This window comes from Siniperca chuatsi, linkage group LG19 (genome assembly GCF_020085105.1).
Source record: "Siniperca chuatsi isolate FFG_IHB_CAS linkage group LG19, ASM2008510v1, whole genome shotgun sequence".
Taxonomy (NCBI): Eukaryota; Metazoa; Chordata; class Actinopteri; order Centrarchiformes; family Sinipercidae; genus Siniperca; species Siniperca chuatsi.
The window spans coordinates 18,110,621-18,136,493 of record NC_058060.1 but is presented as its reverse complement, the minus strand read 5'-3'; the positions used below and the strand labels follow the sequence as shown (position 1 = coordinate 18,136,493).

Genomic DNA, 25,873 nt, shown 5'->3' with positions numbered 1-25,873 from the left:
AAAGTAAATAAAATAATTAGTACATATTTTTTTTACAGTCTGAGTACATCATGTACAACCTGTGTAGGTTTTTAAAATGTTCTTCTGCAAATTACAATATTTCCCTCTGTAATGTAGTGAAGTAGAAGTATAAAGCAGCATAAAATAAGTAAAGTACAAGTAACTCTGTACAGTACTGTACTTGGTTACACTACTTTTAAATACTTTTCAAAGGAATCATATATTTTGAATAAATTTGTATTACTTATATTTACTTAACGTCAACTAATTGTCCTGTGGTTCAAGCATCACATTATATAACAAGAATAAGTTACTACAATACAGTACAATTGAATCATTATTTCTGAATTAACAAAATTAATAATATAAAATAAATATAGAATAATAACATCGAAAATTCAGCATAAACTGGCACTCAACTTGGTTTGATTCAGCAAGGCCATTTCACCTGCTTCAAACACAGGAGGCAATTAATTAAATAAATAATGAAATAAAACATTTGCGTGAATAAAACTTTGCAAGCAGAATAATTTTGTTTACCAGATTTTCAACCTTTTTGTGCTGCACAAAGATTCCAAAAACACAATATTTCTATTTTAAAGTCGAGGTTTTGTTTTTGCACAACCATAAATACAGATTGTTCCAAAAACTGAACAAAAACTAAAGCTGCAGAAAACGATTCTAATATCAGCTTTACAAAATATGCAAATATTACATTCAAAATTATGGTTATGGAAGTCATTACATGAATTCTTAGGTGACTTGTGACAAAAATAACAAAAAGCAAAAGAATGGCTTGAGCAGAGTACACAGTTTTATTGCAGAAATATTTAAAACACTAAGAATTAACATATATGAATAAAAAGAATATAAGCTGTGCATATAATGGTTTAGAGGTCTATACAGATTTCAAGCTTTACAAAGATCACCTTAATTGTTCAAGAAAACTGGTACTAGACTCTTTATTCAGCATCTGAAGATAATGTGTGGATGCTGGGATGTTCACATTACTCCGTTCCTGTGTGCAGAAAAACATAAAACAGTTTTTAAAGTAAATTAACCACAATTTAAACTGATTTACAGAAGGCCGGCTAGGTCAGTAAACTTAAATATTTCCATGGCTACAAATACTAATGCTACATTGCATATGGATCCATTTAATCTTTTAATACAAAGTCAGTGAAGGAGGAAATTTATGATTGTTTCTTAGTTACTTTATCATTTTGGATTATAACATACTGTCCCATTTGCATTGTGTCTCAGAATATGTTTAAATTGGAAGAAATGCACAGGGTGTAAAGTTGGCTCTTTCAAATGATCGCAATTAATTTTTCTCAAATTCAATTTGGAGCTCTGCCCTGTGAAGCTGGGAGCCAAATAATTAACTAAGCCGCAACACTGCCGGGATCGATACCTTTTATCTGCCGTTTATAGAGAGTCAGAGCCTCCTGAGCTACATATTGGATAAAAGCAGGGTCATCCACCTCCAGCTCCGCTGGGACTGAGACAGTTATTGGGGCAGAGTCCAGCATGGTTACAACCACGCTGCTGTCGGCTTTAGGTCTGATGTTCTTCATCTGCTGCTGTGGATTCACCTGAAAAATGAGATCTTGTCAGTTCTTGTGATGGCAATACAACAAATAATTCTCTGGCTCACCTGCCAAAATAATCATACACATTTTTAGGCTTTATTACGTACAGAGTCTGGTAAACTTTCAATAAACAGGATGGGGCTTGGCTTCGGAGTGTTAATTCAAACCGTGTTCATTAATTTTAGGGATCAAGTCTGTGACAGAATTCAAATAACAGGATTATTTTGAATGCTCTTTGGCAAAGAAATCCACATGTTGCAGGTAGGATCAACAGTAATCCTTGTTGATTCATCAGCCAAAGAGAAGTACTAAAATGCAAGACAAAGCTGTAAGATGAAGTCTGACAAATCCAACATTATAAACATACTGTGATCACGCTGAAGATGTCACGTGGGCCCACTGTGCTGCTGGACAGCTGGCTGACCCAGCTGTACTTGTCATCCATGTTGCTGAGCCATCTCTGTGTGTCCGCTGTGTGTCTCTGGACCAGCTGCAGCCTGTCGTCGTACTGCTGACGGGAGGCGTTGAGCAGCATGTACATCTCCTCCATCTCAGAGTGCAACTGCTGGACACTGGGACACTCTGTAAGTACAAATGATCACATATAGAGAAGCGTGCATAAATCTATCTACAGAAAATTCTTTGCTTTTCTCTGTTTTATATGAGTGTAAAATTAAATAGCTGAAGACGACATGGGCTCTGGGAAAGTGTGATGGGTTTTTTTTGCATTTTATAGAGAACATGATTAATCAGTCTAAAAAACAATCAGCCAAATAACTGATAATGGAAATCATCAAAATATTACGTCCTGCAGAATGTTTCACTCATGATGGCTATTATTACTAGACTAGACAAGATTAAGACTTCAAAGTGAAGGAGGCTACGCTGCAGTTTGTGAAAGACAGTTTTTAATTGTCCCTCTAGGTAAAAAGCTTATTATTTGGGCCAGAATTTGCATTTAAGGTCCAGATAGGAACATTTTTGCATATCTGTACTATATGCGCATATGTGACTGTGTGGGACGAGCGGCTAAATAGATCTGGAACCAAGAGTGCTCACTAAAATAACACAATTTTTTTGTGCCAGTTATTTACCCTTTAACAGATAATCTTCACACGTCTCGCACAAACTTTGGAGCTGCCAGCACTCTGATGCTTGCCTGCGGAGTTGTCTGCACAGATATCTGCTCTGGGACTGCCCCAAAGCAGAAAGTGATCCTGTATCTTTGTAGATAAATATACAAAAACAGTTACAGTGGTTTTCATTATTTTATATGGGAGTGAATAAAGTGAATACAAATGCAGTGCTACAAATGACATTGGATACCTCTGCTTGGTTGCTGAAAGTACTCCTCAGCTTCTTGTATCTCTTCAAATACATCAGTCACTGTGGAGCTGAATTCCTCCAGCACATTCCTCCCAAAGTTAGACACTGAATCAAGGATGTGATCCAGACCCACCGTCCTGAAGAAGCCAGCACTTGAGCCGCCCTGCATGGCCGACAGCGAGCTAGGCTGGAGCTCTGTGGTGAAGGCTGCCAGGAAGGAATGCCCAAACACCTGTTGCATCTTTTTGGCCAGAGTGACGCTCTGGTTGTGCAGGAGGCTGATGTTTGACAGCAGCTCGCTGAACAACACATCTGCCTGCAGAAGCTCCAGATCTGCTTCATCTTCTGTGACCTGGTTCTCGGCTGAGTTGGTGCGACCCACGTTCTCTTCGTTCTGATCGTAAGCATGCTCCGTGGCTTCCAGCTGGGCGGCCATTTTCCTGAAAAACTCCTCCACCTGCAGAGAGAGATTCATAGAAGAACCATCATGTTTGGAGTTACAGATCCATCTTAACTCTTATCATTTTGAAGGTCTGAGACAGTTATTAAAGGAATATACTGAGGTCAAACCTTGAATGAGAAAGAGGCAAAGCCACGCCGACACGTAGAGGTATAGAAGGCCTTACAAGTATCTTCAAGACAAGGTCGACATTCCTCAAAGGAAGATTTGGTTAAATCTTGACATCGCTGCTCAGCCTCCTCTAGTTTCTGCTCTGTTTCCCGGGCCAGCTGCATCGCCCCCTGAAGGAACCCCAAAACAGAAAATTGTGTCACACATACATTGCCTCTTAATAAGCCAGAGAGGATACAATGCGGTTTGGGGCCCTGGCACAAAGTCCCATCTTTTATTTTGAAATTATGTAAAAAAACAAAAAACCAGATGAATCTCCAGACAGTTCATTTATCCTGACTGCAGTAAAACTACACCCCGACTCCCTAAACTAGCCCTACTCCCACATTCATTAATCACTGTCTGCTTTGAGGTTTCTCTGTGAGGCTTTGTGTGGCTTTGCCTTTTATGAGGCAGAAAATGTCATGAGCTTCAGAATAATGCACAAAGAATGGCATGTAACTGCTCAACTACAATGGTCTTTGAAAAGTTATTGTGTTTAAACACAGCCTGACTTCATAGTGTTTTGATTGTGGGTTTCTTCCATCTGGAATGATTACTTAATACATAATACACGATTTATACCTTCTTCTTGTCACTGCTGTTTCTCAGGGCGTCCATAAGATGTCTGTGCTTCTCCTCTTTTTTCTCCATCATTTCCTTCACATGCTTCACCCCGAGTAACGCTCGCTTTATTTCCTCATCAACATGCTGCTCTCCTGCTGCAGACAGCTCTACACACACCAATGAAAGATACTGTAATCAAGGTCTGCAACCAATATCAGTAAGAAAAAGTACACCTTTAGTGTTTTCTGCTGATGAAGACCTCACTTTTCAGCGTGTCCTCGCTCAGTGGTGGAGAGTCAGCAGCACAGAGCAGGACTTCAGTGATGCACAGGAGTTGAACAAGCAGTCTCTTCATCCTGTCTTGAGATCTGTAAAAAAGTGCACTTACTCATTATTCTACTATGCTGTACCATCCAGCACCAGATCTTAATACAAACGAAAGACATGCTTTGACTTATGTGCCTGTCATGTAATCTGCCACAAGGTGGTGCCATTTCTCAAGCATTTTAATTTAGAGGCCATTTCAATTGAAATACTACAGTAAGGCTAGTTATCCAAGAGGACAAAAATGTTCATTTAGTAGCATGGAATATCTCATCAGTGTAAAGCCAAATCAATATGATTATCAAAAGAGATCCCCATTCACTAAAGCAGTCAACTAATCTTTCTGGGGTTGAAGTATCACATTGCATAACAAGGATAATAACTATAATAACACTGCAATTTAATTATTTATTATGAGTTAATAAAGTACAAAATCTTTCCCAGAAAGACGTTTTATTTTAAGCAAGCTAGACTATTGTAACGGTGTCTTCACAGGTCTCACTAAAAAAATCAGACAGCTGCAGCTCGTCCAGAATGACAGAGTCCTCACTAAAGAAAGTGGAGCACATGACACCGGTCCTTAAACTGCACTGGCTTCCTGTGCGTCAAAGGAAAGATTTTTACATCCTGTTACTTGTTTACAAAGCATTAAATGGTCTCGGGCCTAAATACATCTCCAATTTATTTGTTCGCTATGAAGCATCCAGACCCCTCAGGTCACCCGGGACAGGTTTACTCCGTGTTCCCAGGATCCAATCCAAGCAAGGTGAAGCAGCTTTTAGTTTCTATGCTCCACACCTGTGGAACAAGCTTCCCGACTACCTGAGGTCTGCTGAAACCGTCAGCTCATTTAAATTAGGGCTTAAAACATTATTGTTTTCTGCGGCTTTCCAATAACTCAGATACATAATTTCATTTTAGTCAGTAACTTTTTATTTGCTTTTGTTTTTATTGACTTTTGAATGCAATTTCTTTTTAAATTGTAATGTTTTCTTAATGTCTTATTTTTAAAGTATTCCTGTTTTTAACACATTTCTATGTAAAGCACTCTGAATTGTCTTGTGCCTGAATGGTGTTGAATAAATAAACTTGCCTTGCCTTAGTAAATAAATACTCTTGTTCTTGTAAAGGTGGACTGTGGACACTAAGTGAGCCTGTACATTCAGCAACAGAAGACAACTAATATATATTACATCTCTGTGCACATGTATCAATCAACAAAATTAAAAGCAAAAAACAAAAATAGAAATATAACATGAGTCAGCACATTATTTGTGTTGTATCTATCTATCTGCCTTCTCCTACTGTTAAAGAGTAAATTGTGGTGATCCAATATGCAAAACAGAAATAAAATAGTTTAAAATATTTACCTTGACAGCTAGGAAAACATGAGACTCCAGAACAAAAGCAGCAGGTTGTGCTGTTGGAGAGATGAGAGTGACGTGTCTGCTTCCTTGAGGGATTGTTCTATTTTTATGGGTCTACTCACCAGCACAGATCCTATTAGTGTGTTTGCATTATTAAGCCATACGCGCGCAGCATAACTACAGATCAGCTTAAGACAGGCTTTAATGCATGGTAAACATTACATGCTCAATTGTTTGCAGGTCTATCTCACTTAATTGTCTCCTACATACTCCAGAGCCCTCCGCAGGTAAAACGTTCTGCTCTAATCTCCATCAGACTGACAGTAAGCCTGGGCTTCCTGCAGAGACCTGGCACACACTGACACGGTCTTGGCTAAGCTCTGTATTGTAGGCCACGAGAGGAGCAGAAGGGCTGCATGTACATGTGCAAATATGCATGCTAACTTGTGTTAGCACATTAAAGAGGAGACCAGTGTGTTTGCAACTTTTAACTTTTACCTACAAATCATGTACTGTATACTGTGCAGTTTTAAATGTTTGGAAGAATTTATTTATTTTTTTTTAAACTTGATGTTCCATTACAGGGAACATTAAAGCCTGAATTCATTTCTGTCAATGCTACATTATTGCTGTGTGATAATGCAGTTTAAGTAAGGATTCATTTGAAAAAAGTAGCTATCACTAATCTTACCAATATAGAGCCATTTCAGACTTTCCTGCAAGTTCTTAGCTAACATAATTTAGAACATCCATACTGTGTCAACAATGTACGAGGAAAAGTCATTTAGCTTCCTGTCTTTCTGGCCTCTTCTGCAGCACACAAGACAATCTGAGTTGTTCTTATCGTGATATCTAAACATGACTGCAGCGTGGCAAATATGGAATTCCTGTGAGCCCACTGCTGAAAGCCTTGACCCAGCAAATGAGGTCCCAACCTCTGAATGAGGACCAGCAGGAGCAGGGCTGTAAGATACCTGACCCTCAGCTGCTTTTTATCAGCTCGCCACGATCCCTATCTGAGCCCTAATACCAGCCTGCTTCTCCAATTATAGCCGACAGTAAAATAACAGTTTTGAAGCCTTTAGGAAAACAAGTAATTAGTCGCTTTATCGTCTCAGGCTGGTCTGGAATCTAATATGTGGTGAACTGGGTCAAACTCGAGCTATTAGCACTGAGCCCCGGGTTTGAAGGCTCTGTTATCCAAAGACAGAAGAAAAACAGATCTGAGTTTGATGTCTGTGCTGAGTTTTTTAAAAGCTGCGAGGATTTTAGAGCTGAGATCGTTTGTGTTATCTGTGTCTTTCTCCAGTAAATCAATTGGTTTGAACTGAACGAGTGTAAAAAGATTAACATCAGGGCCTCATCAGTGACACTAACCTGTATACTGTGTAGACATGAGACATGTCTAATTTCTTTGATGTTTGATGCAGCTGTTTTCGGCCTTTGATCAGTGATCTGCATCTGCAGGCCAGAGAGATTATGGACACAGGAACTGTTGAAATTATCACTGCACCTGGAGGAGTCAAAGGGAAATGGCCGCTGGTGAACCTAACAGTCTAATTTTGATAGACTGTGGTGAGTCTTGGCTGCCATTGGGAACATTTTATGCAACGGAAGTCACTGTTATGGAAAAAGTAAACAAATGCAAAGATCTATATCATCTTGTGAAAACATTAGGAAGGATATTGTGCTGTATCACAGCAAAGCAAATCAATCTGGTTTCCTTTATCAAACAGACAAACCAAGGAAGATGAAAGTACTATAAAGTACTATTAAGCCTGATACAGATAATATAGCTCTAAAATGCAAAATTTAAATCTTCTTCAGGTGATGTTTGTCCAAGAAATGTTATTCTCTTCCAACACCAACATTTTTCTTGATTTTAGTGAAGCTATTTGTCTTTGTCTCAAGATACAGATATTTCTTTCTTATTTTCTATTTCTTTTTTTAAGAAGCTTTTTGTACTAGACCAGGTTGAAATAATTTGCCAGTGTTGTCAGATGTTTCATTTTATTTTATGGAAATAATAGAAAAAAGACTACATTTTTGCAGTAGTATTTTAGGAATGTGGGGTTATTGTGATAAATCAGTTGATAAAATTCCCCAAACCACATGATTTACCTATTATTGAGTACCACAGAGAGGCCAAATGGCCCTAAAGGAATATCATATGAATATGAAAGTGATTTTTCATCCTTAAAGGAAATGAGATGTTAAGATGTAAAAACACAGGAACTGCACTGAAATGTCGCCGTTTCGGTGTCGCTCCACCTCCCCAAACCTTTGAAATTATCTTTAATGGATCCCAGATTTTCACCCGGGGACGCGATTGCCATTAACCCCCCGGTAACTTAATCTCATCTCCGGCTAGATTACTGCACGACGTCCCGCGGTCTGTGGTGTTGAAAGCAGCCCGCACCTCCGCTCTCCCTACCGGGGGAGACACAGCAGGAGAGGACGGGACAGTCACTGGTACGACTTCAAACAAAAGTGAGTGGGACAGTGTTGTGGCCAGAGGAAACTGGTGGTAAAGTTACAAAGAGAAAGCCAGAGAGAAAGCTAAGAGAAACCGGAAACGAAGCACATTCAAAATAAGAGTGTTTTCTTTTTGTAGGGTGGTATTTGTTTTGGGGGGCAGATATGTGTGCTTCTGGGGAAACCTGTGGTGCACACCAAGTGGAATATGTGGAGACCCGTAACAAACGTAAAAGTAAAAAAAAAAAAAAAATAACTAAAGTCAATATGAGGCAAATCCACAGAAACCCATCCAGATGTGCGCTCTATTGTGAACAGAGTCATTGCCCGTAAAGAAAGACCTGAAGGAAAAGTCACAATGAGAGAGTCATTGTGTGGGTACCTGGGTTGTAGCTGGGCTAGCAGCTCTCCAGTGTGTGTTTGTGTGGGGGAGTGTCAGTAGCCATGTTGTTTATCGTGGTTAATGTTACTGTTCGACAGCAGTAAATATCTTTTAAGCTCTGAATATAGCATGGTTATCGGCAGGCCCATGTTCCACATTTGAAACAAGATATAGGCTAGTTAACAAGATATAGCTAACACGTTATCTTGTTTGTTTAATCAGTACCAAACCAAAGTGTAAAAACTATATTTCACTGTCTTACAGAGGGTTATATGCCGGACTATTTCTTGGCTAGAAGCAGTTGCTAGGCAACTAGCAGAGACTCCGGGAAGGTCCAGTAGGCTACATATAGGTTAACCAGCCATAAAATGGTGAATTATTTTCGGGTTTTGTACGAATGAAACAAACAAGACATAACATGTTAAATAGTGAGCTTCGGGTGCTGTCTGTTGCCTTTGAACATAGCCAGGCTAGCCCCCCATTTCCAATCTTTATGCTAAGCTAAGCTAACCAGCTGCTGGCCATAGCTTCATATTAAGCTGATAGATAGCTTACTGGTAGCCTAACAATCTTCTCATTCAAACCCAAGCAAATTACCCTCTAATGGAGAGTTGGTATTGGAGGCATCCAAATAAAGGCTATAGGCTGAATATATAGGTTGAAAAAGTAACTGTGTTTTCATACAATAGTATTTCTTCCTAAAAATATACTGAAATAACTATACATGTGTGCTTTCTCAAACGTGTTACGCAACAAGAACGATTTAATTCTGAAAGCGACACCGGAAGTGCAGCTTGTCAATGGTGGTGACAGCTCAGCACTCCTTCCTCCCTCAGCGCAGCGCTGTTGGACTCTGGGAACATCACATCACTCCTGCAAAAACTCCTCTGAAGCAAAGCGAGCGAGAGAACAGAGACAATGGGATTTTAAACTGAAGAGTCAACATGAAGACACACTTATAGTTTCATTATTTCTTTTATTAGCGTGTCTTCTCCGTGGAACAACTTTACACCTTTGCAGTGGATGCTGAGATGCGCAGAAAGTGACAGGGGTCCTCATCTCTTCTACAGTCCTCAACGAGTTATAAAACGCCATGAAAGGTATGTTTCCTTTACGTATATCTGATATTTAAGTGTATGTTTTTAATCAAAACTCACAGATTACACGCTTTACAGATTTTCATTCAGTCTGTGCGTATTTCTTCTTTGTGGTGCGCGATTCACATCTGGATGACATTACGGTACTGCGGTGCAGAAGTTGTGAAATACTTTTTCTTCCACCACTTAGCTGCATACCATTGAGGGATATAAAAGACCAAATAATGTTTGAACAATTAGGCTGCGTGTCTGGTAAAGAATCCCACATTTTGAATTTGTAATATTTGAGAAACAAGAGGTCAAGATGCTGTTTCCAAAAAACTTTATCATTGTAAAGGAAAGATCCTGCATGACTTATGATGACCAGTGAACACCACTTCATCACTAACTGCTGTATTTGTGCTCACACCCCAACCAGTAGCCACTTAAAGCAACATGCTGTATTTGTAGCATCAATAAGTACAATATTTAGAGAAACTGAGGTGAAGTAACACTCAGTTGGCTCTTCATCTAGTCTAACCCCCTCTGACCCCCCACCAACAAACACACACTCAGCTCAGCTTCTCCCCCCCCACTCAATCCCATCTGTTTACCATTACCAGTGATGTTCTCTGAGCTCTGCTCCAGTCTTCAGTGTAGTGCAGCAGAGTGTAATTAGGTTTTACTGTCAACAACCCAGAGAAACCGCAGCCTGTGGCTTTTACAGTTCTCTGGACCTCCTATCTCCACACACACACACACACACGCATACTACAGATGATACTCCACTATCTCCAACCTAATGCCTTGTTGGCTGCCTCCACTCTGCTAAACAGAGATCATTGTATTCAAGGATTATGAATTCTTGGCTCTGTGCAGCTGTCCTGTTTATTGTGTTTGTGGAGTCCTACCAACCGCTTTAGACACAATGTACCCCCACTAGCGTGCGTACAACCTGTTTATATCATGTGTTTCTGATTATGTCACACAGACGACTTTGCAGACGAGGAGGAAGTACAGTCTTTTGGATACAAGAGGTTCGGTGAGTAAAAAGTCTTCTTCCTCAGGTGGAGGAGAGAAAAGCCGACACACTTGGAGTTCTAATCTTAAGACTTTTATTGTTTTAAGAATGAAATGTTGTGAACTAAAGCCACTAGTGTGTGGGCTTGACTCTTTTTCTTACCTAGAAATACCTTGATATTTATGGGCATGTCGGTCTAATTGAATCTTCTAGTTAACACAAAAGACAAGTTTTTCACGTCAGGACAGACAGTAAGGTGGCAGAGCCTCATCTGTCCTGATATGAGTTAAACATAAATGTGGCTGACAGTCTGTGAGGTCCTGCTCACCACAGGCCCAACGACTGCTGACAGAGCTCGCCAGATCAAGAAGCATCAGAAACTCTCTTCTATCCACTTAAATTGAGCCACTTAAACACATTGACTCACACAAACATGCCCTGGGAGTTACTCAAACTGAAATTGTAGTCAACATATCTTTCTGTTGTGGTGCAACACATGCAGACAGAGTTCACACACACATATACAAAGCAGCATGGCTGTGTAGCTGAAAGGATGCAGCATGGCACTTTTTCAGCCCCATTTTCAGATGTTTTCCCAGCGGACATGTGCACTGGTAGTGAACCAGAATGATAAGGATAAAAAAGCTTAAAGGGACAGTTCACCCAAATTACAAACACCATGAAAGGAGGCCTACATTATATCTTAACTTAATGTGTAGCAGTCACACTTAGCAATGAAGCTAGTTGTTGGTTGCATTTTTCTAGGTTTTTGAGATATTTTTGCCTCCAATACAAGAAAGAAGAAGAACTACTTTATTAATTACATTTTTGAAGTTATTTTCTTTTACACACTGGCCTGAAATACACATACATGCACATACAGGACCTATAGACATGCATTAATTGTTGTGGAGAGAGCGCTTCGAGCAGTTCGGTGCCTTGCTCAAGGACACCTCTCCAGCTACCAGTCCACACTCCATACTGACCACGCTGGACTTTAACCTGCAATCCTCCGATTCCCAAGCCAAGTCCCCACGGACTGAGCTACTTAGACTTTTGTTAGTGATGCTCAAAAGATCGTAAAATGCAACAGCAACATTCCAGAAAAGTGTCCCCATTACTCTGGATAATCCACAGACCTTACTGTCAACAGGTTTTATTTTCTGCTAAACAAATAGTTCCTATGACTAAAACTTCTTATAAAGTGGAAAAATGTCTTTTTGTACTTTTAGTGAACTTAGCCTTTAAAATGTGCATCTCCGGCCCATTTTTTCCCCCGTGGCAACTATAATATGGTCCATTCTGTCTTTCCCCTTTTCTTTTTATTTCATAAATGCACATTTGTTACTCATGCACGCTACGTTAATGATGCACAATCTTACCATCAGAAACAACGATCTGTTAGTTCCACTACTCCTCCATTTGCGGCTGTTGGGTTTTGTGAGGCAGTATGTTTGCCATCAAGTGCATGCATTCATGATTTTGGATAAAGAAGGAAGAACTGGCAGCAAAGGGCAAACGCTATGTCACACACACACTCAAACACATCATTATTACTCTCCTTGGAGACGGAGCGCATGCTCCATCACTGTTCTGTTGATTCAACATTGATTTGGGATCAGGAGCCTCTGTGTCTCTGTATTTAGGGTGTTGCTGCAGTATGACTCATTCACACACAGTTCGGCCGAGGTCCGTGAGAGTGGATGTGAGGCAGTGGACTACACAGCACCAGCAGAGACGAATTCAAACTGTGTCAGTCTCTTTCATCCGAGTCACCCGAGTAGAGGCATCCTGTTTGTCTTTCTCTGTGAGCGCGTGCGAGTCCTGCTGATGGATTAGATTAGAGAGCTGCAGGGAGGGGAGCCAAATCCAGCTCACTTTTAACTTTATTCAAATGAACTCTTGACATTCGGAGGAGTCGGAAGAGAGAGCTGCTCAACTATGAGCTGAGTGCTGTTGGCCCTCTCAGCGACACGGCAGCTGTTTGGAGGGGCCGGCTCCAGGGGTCCGCCTCACCACTCCAGAGGCTTTGTTGTGCAATAGAGCTGCATTCATGCAAACCATCACAAACCCTCATTCTTCCACTATTAGCACTATAATGTCAGTACTCAGGGGAAAACAAGCAGTTATTTCCTCTCTGCATGTTTTGCTTTAATTCATTGCAATTGTCCCAGGAGACTGATAGTGTTTAAATTGTTGTGATATGTCAAAGCTGTGACTGTTGTGCATACCTGTGTCTAGTTTATAAAGTCAGTACTGAGCTCAAAAGAGGATGGCTTGACACAGAAACAGAGAACACTTAATCCTGCTGGTTTTAAGACGTGAACGGTTAAGAAACAGTACATACAAGATCAATGGGCTTTTGTTTTTTTTTTTCCTTAGCTTATTTACATACAAAATGCACATTGTATTACTGCTGCTGACCATTGTCTAAAGCTTTTTCCAGGAAGCCATTGACTTCCACCAATTCCAGCATACAGTGAAAACACGACATCTATTGCATGTCGGTCTGTCCTGGGAGAGGGATCCCTTCTCTGTTTCTTTTCCTGAGGTTTCCTCCATTTTTTCCCTGTTAAAGGGGTTTTTTGGCGGAGTTTTTCCTCATTCGAATTGAGCGCTGAAGGACAGAGGGTGTTGTATGCTGTACAGAAACTTGAAAGTCAAAAGTTTGAAAGCAATGCCTTGTTGTTTGGACATCCAATATTAGCAAGTTAACAGTATCACATAAGTCAGCTAAGTTGTCAAGAAAAGGGTGGCTGTCGCTCAAGAGGTACAACAGGTTGTCCACTTATCGCAGGGTTGGCAGTTTGATCCCCGGCTCCTCCTGTCATTATGTTGAAGTGTTGAGGTCGAGCAAGATACTGAACTGCAATTGCTAATTGCTCATGGTAGGGCAGTGTGTCAGTATGTGTGAATGGGTGAATGAGAGGCAAATTGTGAAGCACATTGGGTAAAAGGGTTCCATAAATACAGTATATATGAAATCAAACATGAGCGACAAACATGATGTCATGATTAGGACAAGAAGAAGTTTGTATTTTTCTGCTTTATTAGGTTGCTTTTCGATCTGACATTTTCACACAAGCACTTGAACATATCACAAAGAAAGTGCCTCTTTGCAACTGCATGACCACAGGAAAATATAAAGGGAACTAAATGTTCACTGTGATGAGTTATTTCAAGTAAGTTTCAAGCCTCTGCAAGTTGATTTTCATACCTTACTGAAATGATTAGAAGTCAATGGTTGCCAATCTTAAAACTCATGATATGCTTTGGAAAATGGACTCTGGTTTTGTAAAGAATATGTGGCTTGTAGTTCAAAAATACTGTGGTCCTTTCAGCAAGATGCTTCAGTGTTGTGGGATAAAGAATGGGGAGGCTTGTGTGCTTCAAGTTTTCTTTATAAGAATGCATTAGGAAAGATAAAGGAGAAGAGAAATACCATATGGTCTTATGGTTGGCTTCATCTTCCAAGAAAGTTTAAGAAATTCTCCTCCAATTCCTTGATTTCCAAGATTTGATGCACTCATCTCAGTTTAGTAATAAAATACTGTAATGCAGTTGTAAAAAAAAAAATCAGCTGCAATTCATCCACACCAACAAACACAGGCTGACCTCCAGCCTTCCTGTAAAGATCTTTGGAAGGTTTGCATTAAAAAGTACAATGTGTAATATCAACACACAATACAAGTAACACATAGTGACCACGTGTTGAAAAAATATCTTTAAAAGTACTGTTGGGGGTGTTTGTACGTTTGCTGACAAGCAAAGTAACAAGTCAGCTTTCCAAAGGTCAGAAAGAGCCCAATGGACACACACACACACACACACACACACACACACTTTAAACAGAGTGAACTGTTTCTGATTCTCTATCTTACACAAACGTTATCCAGAAGGCATGCATACATACATCATGTATATTTACACAAATCCACACATTTTTCCACTCGCTTGTATACAAGTGGAAATGCACAACACACACAGACCAGTACATTCACTGAGTGAATTCATATGGTAATCCCATCTCCTCCCTGCCAAGGTGAAGCCAGGCCGGAATTGCTTCCACAGTGCTCAAGGTTTAAACATATTTATTTTTCTGTGGGGGGTTGACATAAGAAGGCCATCAGGATAAAATAGAAATCTACCTGAGCTTTGGCTGAACTCTGGCCCCTTTAGAGCTGGTATAATCATCGGTCATTGGCCTGACTCAAACCATGAACCTTGTAACTATAAAGTTTGTGTCATATATTTGTTAAAGAAAAAAAATACAATTGGTAATATAGTCTTGCGCACATCCACAAAACTTCAGTGTGATAGGTGCTGTATATGAAGAGCAACAGTAGAAAGGTACAAAAGTTGAAACATCAACAATTAAGACTAAGACTCTGATTCCAGTCAGTACCTTTCTGAGATGAGGAACATCTAATTCAGGCATAGCTTTTGGTTCAACTTTGGTAAACTTTGACACACAAACTTCCACTGTTGACCAATTGCAAATAGTCTTGACAGTGCTGACCTTTGACGAAACAGAGACCTGGGAAATCCAAAATGGAGGAAGTTATCGTATCAGCCGCATAATCCAGTTTCGTATGACCCTGCTCTTCTGAACTATAAACTGCTCCACAAAAGAGATTGGAGTGGACAATATTTCCTTAAAATAACTGCATTAACTTTTATTTTGGTTAGTGACCCTAGAGGCAAGTAATAAATATGTCACTAATTTTGGCACTTGTTTGGGAGAACAAGCAATTGAATTTCTCTGTGCCTTTGACTGGTTTGACTGCGCACTAAAGAAACAGGTTCACCTTGTACTTTTGGGTGTATTATTCTTTTGGATATTAACTGGTTAAATGAAGACAAGGTGACAAACTGAGGTTTATGTCTAGTGCAGTTACAAATGAGTCTAATAGCAGAAACTATTTCTGTGATTGCCGGTTAAAATATTTCAGAAATATTTCACCTACAGGTAGACATGAGGTGATTGTTATTTATTCAGTATCAAACTGTTGTCAGTTATACCAATAGAAATCCATTGCAGAAGAGGCCATTTCTCCACAGAGAGTAGCTTCAGTTGATCTGAGTGAAATGCAACCGCAAGCCATTTTGTGTTAAGTTCATCAGTATTCATTGCTCTCTCTCTCTACATGTATATAACTCAAAGTCAAATGCAACAAGTCACATGCACAGTGGAAATCAGGATATAACTTCCAGCAATAATGGTAGCACATGTTAGCAAAATGCTAGTGGCACCCAATGGAAGCAATATTAGCATTAATGTCTGAGTCAGTGGTAGGGGTTTCTGACCAAGACAGGTATGTTTTTAAGGGCAAAAATAATGTATATTATGTATAAGTTAATATGTTCAAAAGAACTACAAAGGACACTTTTCTGGAAGACTTTTGTCTCAATCCTTTGTAGGATAGCATGCGGCATGAGGCCTACATTATATCTTAACTTGTGTTGTAGCAGTCACAAACATGTTAAATGACTAAACTGTTAATCCAGAACTGTGTGGTAAGTATATATAGTGAGTTTTCCCAAAGGGTATTCTGTAAAGGAAGCAAACTGAGTTAGAAATACACAAGACAGGTTAACAAAGTCAGTATACCAAAAACTTAATTGCAAGACTCTCTGTCAAATTAAAGATGTAATGCTCTGAACATTACATTTTGACAAAAATAACTGTAAGGATATCAAAATATCCATTTTTCACAATTCAGTGAGTTTACAGATACAAGCGACACCATATTTTATTGTCGTGCATTGCTGGATGGTATTACTGTACGTTGGGCTCTGGAGGATTTTTACTGGAGGACTTGCATGTTGGTCTGCAGGTAGGAGTCAGGGCAAGTCATGAAATAACGGAGGCCTGATCTTTCCATGCAGCAGGTCCTCCTGGGATCTGCACTGATGTGTGGATGGGGGTCTTACTCCCTCCGCTGCATCTCCTGTTCCCACACATGTGGGTTTGGAGAGGCCGGGCTCAGGAGGTTTGCGGTCGGTGTGGAACCCAGAGTGCACTAATCTATTTCCTGCACTTGTTATGGTTTCTCCAGCAAGGCCCGGATCATTCCTGGAGCCGAGCATGGTGTTGGGCCGTCTGTGCCTAGAACCAGCTGTGTCAGCACAGCCGGGGCTCGGTTCGGTCCGTCATTCAGTTTCTCTGGCAAACAGCATTCCCCGGCTACACAACCACCTTCAGCTGTAGTCATAATGACACCTCACCCACCACCTCATCCATCCTGGTTAACATGGAATCAAACATGGTTATGTTAACATTACAGGCCAGCTTTTGTCAGACCCTGACACATTTAATACATGCTGTCATGTGATACTTTGCGGTGTGTTTGTCAAAATGTCTGATGAGGATTTTTATGCACTTTACTGTGGTTTATTGGCCTTTTTTTTTTACAGTGTTGTGGTTTTTTCAAATTCTGCCTCGTAGTTCTTTCTTAAAATTGCATGGTAGGTTTTGATCACTTAATACTTTTGTACAAAGCTTTCTTCACTGTCAGCCATACCACTGTCAAAAATGTTCCTTTGGCCTTGAGACCTCACAGCATGTCTTCGCAAAAGTATTTATTCTGTTTGAGCACATGGGTATTTGTCCCGATTGTGCTTCTCCCTTTGCTGCTAATGTTTATATTTTATACTATTATTATTTTATATTTCCAGTTACCTAAATTGCATCTTGTCATTACAGCTCCTATAATCAATATTTTGATATCAACAATGGATCAAATGACTATGTGTAATGTAAAAGCTGTTGCTCATAGTGACAAACACATAGAAAATTATCACTCAACTCTGCAGTTTGCCTCAGTTTTATGACGCTTTCTAGCGTCTTTCAGCTCATCGTTTTGGTTTTACTTAACAAAAAACAAAAAAATCTCCAAAAACCTGCCCAGCACCCAATGGCAGACAGACAAAGTTAGCGACTCGCTGGTGAACATAGTGGAGCATTTAGCAGCTAAAGAGCTACAGTAAATACTTTCCTCAGGAGTTGGTGGAGACCAAAACAGAGCTAAAAGAGAGTGAATAATGTACTTACATTCATCAAGTGGACCCAATAACGACTCAAATGAATGCTAATGTTGCTCGGTATCAGCTGGATGGATGCAACTGTTTGCTTACATGTTAGCATATCAACGTAAAAGGTGGTAATATGTCAATGTTTTGTTTACAGCTTGTTTATGCTGTCCCAAAGTGGCTAAAAATATCAGTTAAGGCAGGTGTATGTGCTTCATAGTGACCCTCTCTGTTGAAATGAGCACTTGTAGATGCTCCAGACGCAGACGTACCTGACCTGAGTATGCAGCGGGTTAAACACCTGTTTTAGAGAGCAGACAGAGATGGGAAAACACTTACTGAAGTCAGCTGCTAAAATGTGGAGCAGACCAGCAATAAAACGCAGGGTTTGTCTTTGACTTTGAAGGGGTTGTCTGGTAAAAATCAGGAAGTAAAAATTGGCTTCTGAGGTCTCGTGTTTTACTCATAATCTTTACGGTGAAATCAATTATTTTAAAACTCTGCTGTATCAACATAAATATCCATCATTCCTCAGGCATAGTGATGCAATTTGGTGATATTTTTATAATGATTTGAATTTACTTAATACGTTTCATAAATTCATTTTCAAGCGCACATTTTTTTACTTTTTTTCCTCCTATCAAACAGTATCTTGCCTCTTTAACACCTGTTCTTGATTATTTGTGATTTGCTGCCCTACACCTGTTGCTTGCTGACTAATTATGCTCATTCAGTATAAACAGAACTGTGTGCTGTTGCTCTGTTTGGGTCTGATGATGGCACAGAGAGTTCACATGTCTGCTGCACTTCTCTACAGCTTTATTGCTTAAACAATAATTTAAAAAAGATATTTTCTTTTCACTTGTCTTTTTGATGTTTTGGCTTTTTCGTGAAGTCTGGTGTCAGGAGATTCTCAATTGTGTTTTTGCTCCTATACACTATTTTAAGTCCTATAGCTTGGGCACATTTTTTTGATTGATTAGTCTCAAATGTCTCAAACCCACAAGCTTTTTAAATATTTTAAAAAGCAGCTTGTGGGGAGCCTTGAAAACCTCTCAAGGCACGTTCGAGAAAAATGGGAGAAATTAATGTGGTAACAAGAGGAGAAAGTACGTGTGAGTGAGAGAAAGAAAATTGTATGCAGACACTACAAACTACATTTCCCAAGGAGACACCCAGAAACAAGTACAATGTGATTTAAAAATAGTCAGATGTCAGCCAGTGGCTTATAGAAACCAGCTCCATGTCTGTTTCACGTGTCAGTGTTGTTTTTCTGTGCAGGGAGAGGAAATATTTCAGATTTTGGAGCGGGCTGTTAAAGTTGAAGCCTCTGGGTGTAAACAAAAAGATGATGGCACTATGCAGACCAGGGATGAGGGATTTCCTCGTATCTGGTTTTGGTAGAATTTCACACCACCTGACAGGATGGGAAGAGAGATAACATCAAGATGCTGAGTGAGCTAGAAGAGCAGGGGGGGCGCTGGGCGAGAGGGTATTTTATCACAGGAGATAGGGAAGGGAGTGAAAACGAAATGGGAGAAGGTGGAGGAGACGCAGCCGTTTGTAAAAGAAGAGCAGGAAGTGGATGGATGGGTTTTGAGAAGCATGAGAGGCGCTCTTTGTAAGGAGATAAGGGTTTGTGTGTGTGTGATAGTAGATAATGAAAAGGAGGTAACAGTATAAAATCCAGCTGGAACTGTTTATCTGAAGCACAAACCACACACCTTAATGACATAAGAGCATATGCACTCAGATATTCAATTAAAGAATTATTAGTTTAGTGCTGCAGTTTTTCAGACATTACTCTCCCTCTCAGAGATCTAGACACAGTCTTATCACAGTTATAATTCAATCCTTTCAACCTGGAATCCCACAGAACTAATGGGGAAATGGCAGCGCAGAGGAATTTTATAAACACATAATTTTTCTTTGAGTTTAGTAGTTCATTCTGGGATGACTGAAGCGGTGGTGGAAAGTAGCTCAATACATTTACACACATGCTGTCCTCAAGTCTGATTTTGAGCTACTTGTACTTGAGTGTCAATTTTAAATAAAAGTAAAAATATAAATTCATAATTTGACAGATATAGTTACATGCATATTAAGATTGTACATACACATTTTCACACATATTTTCTGTTTGAGATTATGTATCTCGAGGGGTTTATCTTGATATAATAAATGTCACTAATATATTTATCAGTGTATTAAATATGATGCATTGCTATAGATTAAACACCTCGATAGTATATGAAGTAGTTAAGATTAACTAGGGTGAAACATCAAAATACATCAGTAACAACACATCACATCATGGGTAAATCTGTATAATGAGTCGTCTCTTTGATGTTTAAATCTGCCCTATATTTTATATATATATATATATATATATATATATATATACAATATATTTATATTAATGAGTCAAATGACCATGTGCAATGTAAGATGTGTGGTTCGAAGTGACGTGGTCAGGTGACGTGATCACCTGATTCTGCCGGTCCCCTCACTCTTTTGGAGCAATGTAGCATATTTTAGCTCATTGCTTTGGTTTTACAGCCTGCAACTTTACTGTTTTGGTTTAGTCATATCACGCTCATAAGCTTCAATTTCAGCTGCAGCAGGCAGCTGTTTTCAAGACTGTACGCTATCGCCAGCAAAAGACAAAGTTAGCAACAGCCAGATATAGTTCTCAGGAATTTGTGGAGACCAAAACAGAGCTAAAAGGAGAGTGAATATTGGACTTTCATTTGCCAGATGGAGAGAAACACGACCATTGCTCCATGTCTGCTTGATGTGTAACTGAGCTACTGTTTGCGAACACCTTCGCCATATCGACTTTATACAATGATAATGTCAGTGTTGTGTTTAAAGTTTGCTGCACTGCCCCCAAGTGGTCAAATAAATCAATGAATTCATGGTTCAAGTAACATTTTGAATGCAGGGGCCTGCAATCAAATTTGCAACATGAGATCACTTCCTCTCGCATTCATTTTGACACATTTCACTAATCGAAATGCCATGCGACCCATGCATGAGCATGCAAGGGCCCTGCAGTTTTTGCACATTTATCTGCAATTTGCGAGCGACAATCAAACATGATGTTGTGATCTGGACTTGGGAGAGACAAGTTAAAAACTGAGTGGTCGTTCATGATCAATCGAAGCAGCAATGACTGAGATATTCTGACTTTTCCTCCTTAATATGGGTCCAAAAACCTTGGATCCTACACTTCCCACAATGCAACTTGACACCTCCAGGTTCTAATGCAGTCTTTGTGTTAAAATACCAATCCCAAAGGGTGATACCCAAATGATGAGTAACTTTCTCAGACTTTAGAAAGCTGGTAGACTTCGACATGTAAAATCAGTGGACTGATGCTTCCAGTAAATGATCTGAATACATCTTGGACGACAGGAAGAGAAACTACAGCACAATTTTATGGTTTTAACATCCCATTCAGTTCCGAGAGATCCTGCAAACTTTTGTCCAAACTTTCCACCCCCTCCTTATTTTTCTCTCTTTTACGCCTTCATTAGAATAAAACAGCAGTAACATGCCTCTGGTCGCTAGATGCGAAGAGCAGGCGTCCATCTGTGATTTTTTTGCCAGAACAACACATGTGCTGGTAGTTAGCTGCTATTTTCAATCTGGCCTGTGATCATCTGAGTGTCAGTGACTTTTCTGACTCACCTTTAAGAGTGAGGGAAAGCAGCAAACCCCATCACATTCCCCCTCCAGCTCTCACACACCATAATAACCCCGGTGTCCTTGACGTGACCCACATGCAGATGTCAGGGGAGGGTTTCTGGATTTCAGTATGGCCTCTATTTAAGTGCCTTTCAGGGGGTGTTCAAACAGGGGGTCTGAGTCATTGATTTAGTAATTAAATAAAAGAATAGCAGAGCAGAGAGAAGGCGCTCCAAGACACCTGTGTTCCTTTAACGTCTCCAGTGAAAAGGAATGTTGGTTGGGCGAGCTTATACATTAGATCTTACATTTGTATTTCCTCCAGTGTGTGTGCATTTGTGCATGTGTGCTCAGCCTTATAATAACACACAACATTGCACTTTTGTAATACAAACTGATCACTTTTATATATGAGTCTCTTGTGTCACTGAAAGCTCTCCAACACCTCTGGCAGCAGAACACACAGACACACTTTAACAATGAATTTGGGGATTCTAATTTCTCCTCTTTTAGTATTAGTAAGTAATAAAACCTCCTAAATCTGTTTTTTGCAGTCCAAAATGTTAATGAAAGGGGGGAAAAATGACTGTGATGGTTGCCAAGATCAACCTACAGCTTCCTGGTTTGCAAAAGGGAGTTGAAGCGGAGAGGAACAGTGTTCTGCTCCAAAACTCTGTCAGATGCATAATGACTATCACATTTTCCATGTGTGGCTAAAACTGCAGACAGAGGGAATTCACTAAATTCATTTTCTGGCACCTTAGAGAGCTCTGCACAATGCTTGTCATGCATGCATATGGTTTATTAACAACAAGGAATAAGCTACAGTATATTTCTGTTGTTCTTCCAAAGATCACATACCTGATTGAATTTGGGTGCTCCACTCTGAACATGCAGAGTTTGATGTAATGTAGTTCACATTTACAATAGTCTGTATTCAGTGCTTCCAACTTCCCATGTATGGTAGTGCAGTTAGTCATTTTCCAAAAGTGTTTTTTTGCAGATACATAGTAGCAGGACATCATAAACAGAGCAAAGGGACTGTGTATGACACAATAAGCAGACTCTACGGATCTCTCCACAGATATAAAGTGGTTTTCATTGTACTTAGTTACACAATCCAATGACATCAGTAAAAGTAATCCACAGGTAGTTATTCGGGTATTCAGCTAGTTTCAGATTATTCTGCCATACTTGAGGTTTGTTTTAATACTGATTAGAAAAATGTCAGTAGTTGAAAGTGCTAAAAACAATGGTGGTTAACTCTCCACGTTCTTCATAAATTAAACAAGCTGTTGCCATCAGGCATAATACACAAACTACCAAACTGTAAATCCACCAAATCCCTGCTTCCACTGTTGTTCAGTTTATGGAACACAAGTTTGGTCATATTTGGTGATATAGATGTTTAAGATAAGTTCACATCACTATTGGGGCAGCTGACATTGTGTTGTGGGATATACTCTATTAAACAGGTATGTGAGGCTATAGGGGCGCATGCAAAATTGTAATTAATTGTCATTAGCAAGTCATGTAATGCTTGAAACTCATGAGTTTTTTTACTTATTGACATTTGTGTGACATTTTTGAAAGATACTGTCAATGTCAAAGGCAACTGGACCTGCTTACAGTAGATTATTGAAGATGACTTAGCATTCCTAGATATACTGTGACCTGGATGACTGAGAATCTTCACAGACATGGATACATGTTATCTGTATATACTGTAGGATTAGCACTCTTTGTATTGTGAATCGAATGGCAGCACTCTTGAGATTTGACCTATTTGACCAAAGATGTAAAATCCTGCTGCTCTGAGTTTCTCATTTTCACTTTAAAATTGTTCCCTAAAATAAATCCTATAATTTTCTCACAAGTATTTGTAATCAAAATACATTATTTTTGCTAAATTAACAGAATGAAACAGGATGACGTAATACGTGATCACTTAAACAGTATTCTGTTACCTGTCTCTGCATAGCACACATAGCTGAAGCTCTAAGAAAAGGTTGTGATGGCACAGTGTTTGATTACAAATTGTTTAAGGTAATCAGATCTTGCTATTTGGAGTAATAAAGTAATCACTTTGGTCCCTGATGACGCCCCTGCAGCAAACATTCAGTTCTTCCACCTTTCAGAGCACTTCTTCTAGATTACCTTAAACAGTAGAGTAATTTAAAGCCATTGTCTGGTGTTGATTACTGGTTTCAGTAAGTGGTATCGCCTCCATGTGATTCACTACCCATATGTCAGAAACCTCCTCTTGAGGCTTCGTCTTGACTTCAGGCTGCTCTGAGGTAGAAGAGCTTGCCACCCTCATGTCTGGAGTGTGTCTGTCTGAACTGATTTTGGCATAAAAAACTTCCTCTTCTTCCTGACCAGCGGTGGGAGAAGACTGCTTGTTGCCATTCAGACTAATAGACCACGCCCCTGCATCCGACCACAGATGTGGCTGGCCACCCAGAAGGTACTCAAACACCCATGATGCTGTAAAAGAGAAGATTTCCTTTGTTACCCGCCTCAGAGAGCATCCTATCGGTCTTTAGACTTGTTCCTTTTTGTATTTTGTCTTTGCTGATTTTGGAGGCTGCTCAACATTTGAAGGCAAAGTGTATAATTTTGTGAGTGAACGTTCCCCATGTGGTTTGCTCTCACTCTGAGTTATTGTGCTGAGTAATTCATACAGGTGATCAGAAATATTTTGTTTCCATTCTGAAGTTTCCACTTTCTGTGCAATACATGTTTTGTTCAAGATGTCCTTCATTACTTTTTTTATTGATTAAATACAACTTCACTGACTCTGTATGAAATGAAATGGTTTTAAAATCACCTGTAAAGTTAAAAACTACTCAACTAAAATATTATATAACCACAAACTACATGTGACATCCACTTCTTACCCATTCATATTTTCCAAATTTGCATACATTTTCAATTACCTCATGTGTAACTGAATTAATTCTAAGCCCCTTTAAGACCGTCCAACCACCTGACGACACACAGACCATGGTCGTATTCACATTTTACAGCCCTCTCTCAAAGCCACTGTTAAATGATAGACATTCTTATTACAAGGCAACCCTGAAATCACATAGCGGCTCACTCCACAATGACCATAATGTTATACCGACGTTACCCACAAGCGACACCAGAGCAGAAACCACCGGCTCGGATAGAAAATGTCAGTCCACAGTCTGTTGGAGGAGAAACACGTTCAAAGAGCACAAGAGGTGCTTTGGTTTAGACCTGTCCTCCGTCCATTTGGCGGAGTCAGCAACGGATGTGGCCAACATGGTGATGAGTTTCGCTGATGTGGACATGGTCTGTAAAAGAACTGTCCCATAGAGGCTTTTCCCAACCAGCTTTCCGTCAAGAATCCCAAAAATCTGCACAGCTCTTTAAAAGCCTTCCTGGTTTTATCTGGCAGCAGCTCAGCAGAACAGGAACTATAGTTCAGTACATTTACATTTTAGACACTGTTTTAGTAGGACACGGAGTGCGACAGTAGACTGAGCTTGAAATTCAATCTAATATTACAACAACTGAAAAGTCAACTAGAACTGGCCTCTTCTTCTGCTGTATGTTTTTAGTTTTAGATATCATTGTGAAGTTTTTTCAAAGCAGACAGACTGGAGATAAGGGATCGGGATCATTCTGTTGCTGTGTATCACTCTCTGTCTTTTTGTTCATTCAGCCACCTGTCCATGACCAGTGATATTTCAAACACAACAGATCGGATTATGATGGAAATTCAAATCTCATCACCAGTGACAACACGGTCACATTTGCATTTGTGTCAACTTAACAGCTATGATCCTGAAAATTAGTGTTGAGTGGTGCTGGGCAACCACAGCTGGGACACCTGACGTCCAGCAAGTAAACCCACCACAAAACACACTTGTCTTTAAGATTTTTAAAACCATTAACAAGACACACATAAGACAAAATTTACTTTTGAGATCCCAACCAAAGAAATATATTAACTGTATATTCTTGAAGTGACTGTGGGTTGGTCATTTAACTACAATCTGAGTTGTCTTGGAACAGTCATCTAGTGGCCGTTATCGGTACTGCATACTGCAAGGCAATTTTTGCATTCATTTCCAGTACTCAGCTGTGGTGGTTGCAGCTTGTTCTGAAGCATCCATCTCCTCTTCTTTAAGGGTAATGACCTTAACAGTAATATGTATTTTGCATGCAGGAGTATACAGTATGCACCACCTTCTTTACCACAACTAGCATGCTTCATGGTGTACTAGCAGATAGATAAAAAATGTTTTGACACAGGGTGAGTCATTTCTGCAAACAAGACAGAAAGAGGTCGATTTTAATGCCTCATATACCATTTTGTGGTTTATTATCCCAGCTGCTCATGAGAAGGAAAATGTCACGTTATTTATTTTATTTCTTT

The 25,873-nt window shown here is 39.7% G+C and overlaps 2 protein-coding genes across 5 annotated transcripts in view; one reads left to right on the top strand and one right to left on the bottom strand.

The window, feature by feature from the left end:
• Positions 1-792: 792 nt before the first annotated feature.
• Positions 793-8,253, bottom strand: LOC122866893 (clusterin-like protein 1). 3 transcript variants are annotated; one of them, XM_044177115.1, is made up of 10 exons: positions 8,068-8,252; positions 7,164-7,299; positions 4,360-4,463; positions 4,114-4,262; positions 3,489-3,659; positions 2,919-3,375; positions 2,687-2,815; positions 1,960-2,174; positions 1,415-1,595; positions 793-1,018 (listed from the first exon to the last, which is right to left on the bottom strand). In XM_044177115.1, the coding sequence occupies exons 1-10, from the start codon at positions 8,120-8,122 to the stop codon at positions 1,008-1,010; spliced, it is 1,608 nt and encodes a 535-aa protein (XP_044033050.1). In that variant the 5' UTR covers positions 8,123-8,252; the 3' UTR covers positions 793-1,007. The 3 variants fall into 3 exon arrangements, with proteins under 3 accessions (XP_044033050.1, XP_044033048.1, XP_044033051.1); XM_044177113.1 differs by having other exon boundaries at positions 793-1,595; positions 8,068-8,253; XM_044177116.1 differs by lacking the exons at positions 7,164-7,299; positions 8,068-8,252 and adding an exon at positions 5,790-6,107 and having other exon boundaries at positions 793-1,595.
• A 1,205-nt stretch (positions 8,254-9,458) lies between these two features.
• Positions 9,459-25,873, top strand: part of LOC122866843 (collectin-12-like) — a 40,489-nt gene continuing 24,074 nt past the window's right edge. Inside the window, exons 1-2 of one of the 2 annotated variants that reach the window (XM_044177010.1) lie at positions 9,459-9,743; positions 10,711-10,761. In XM_044177010.1, the coding sequence (XP_044032945.1) occupies positions 9,737-9,743; positions 10,711-10,761 (58 nt within the window). In that variant the 5' untranslated portion in view covers positions 9,459-9,736. The remainder of the gene's footprint in view (positions 9,744-10,710; positions 10,762-25,873) is intronic. The other variant, XM_044177009.1, reaches the window with a different exon arrangement.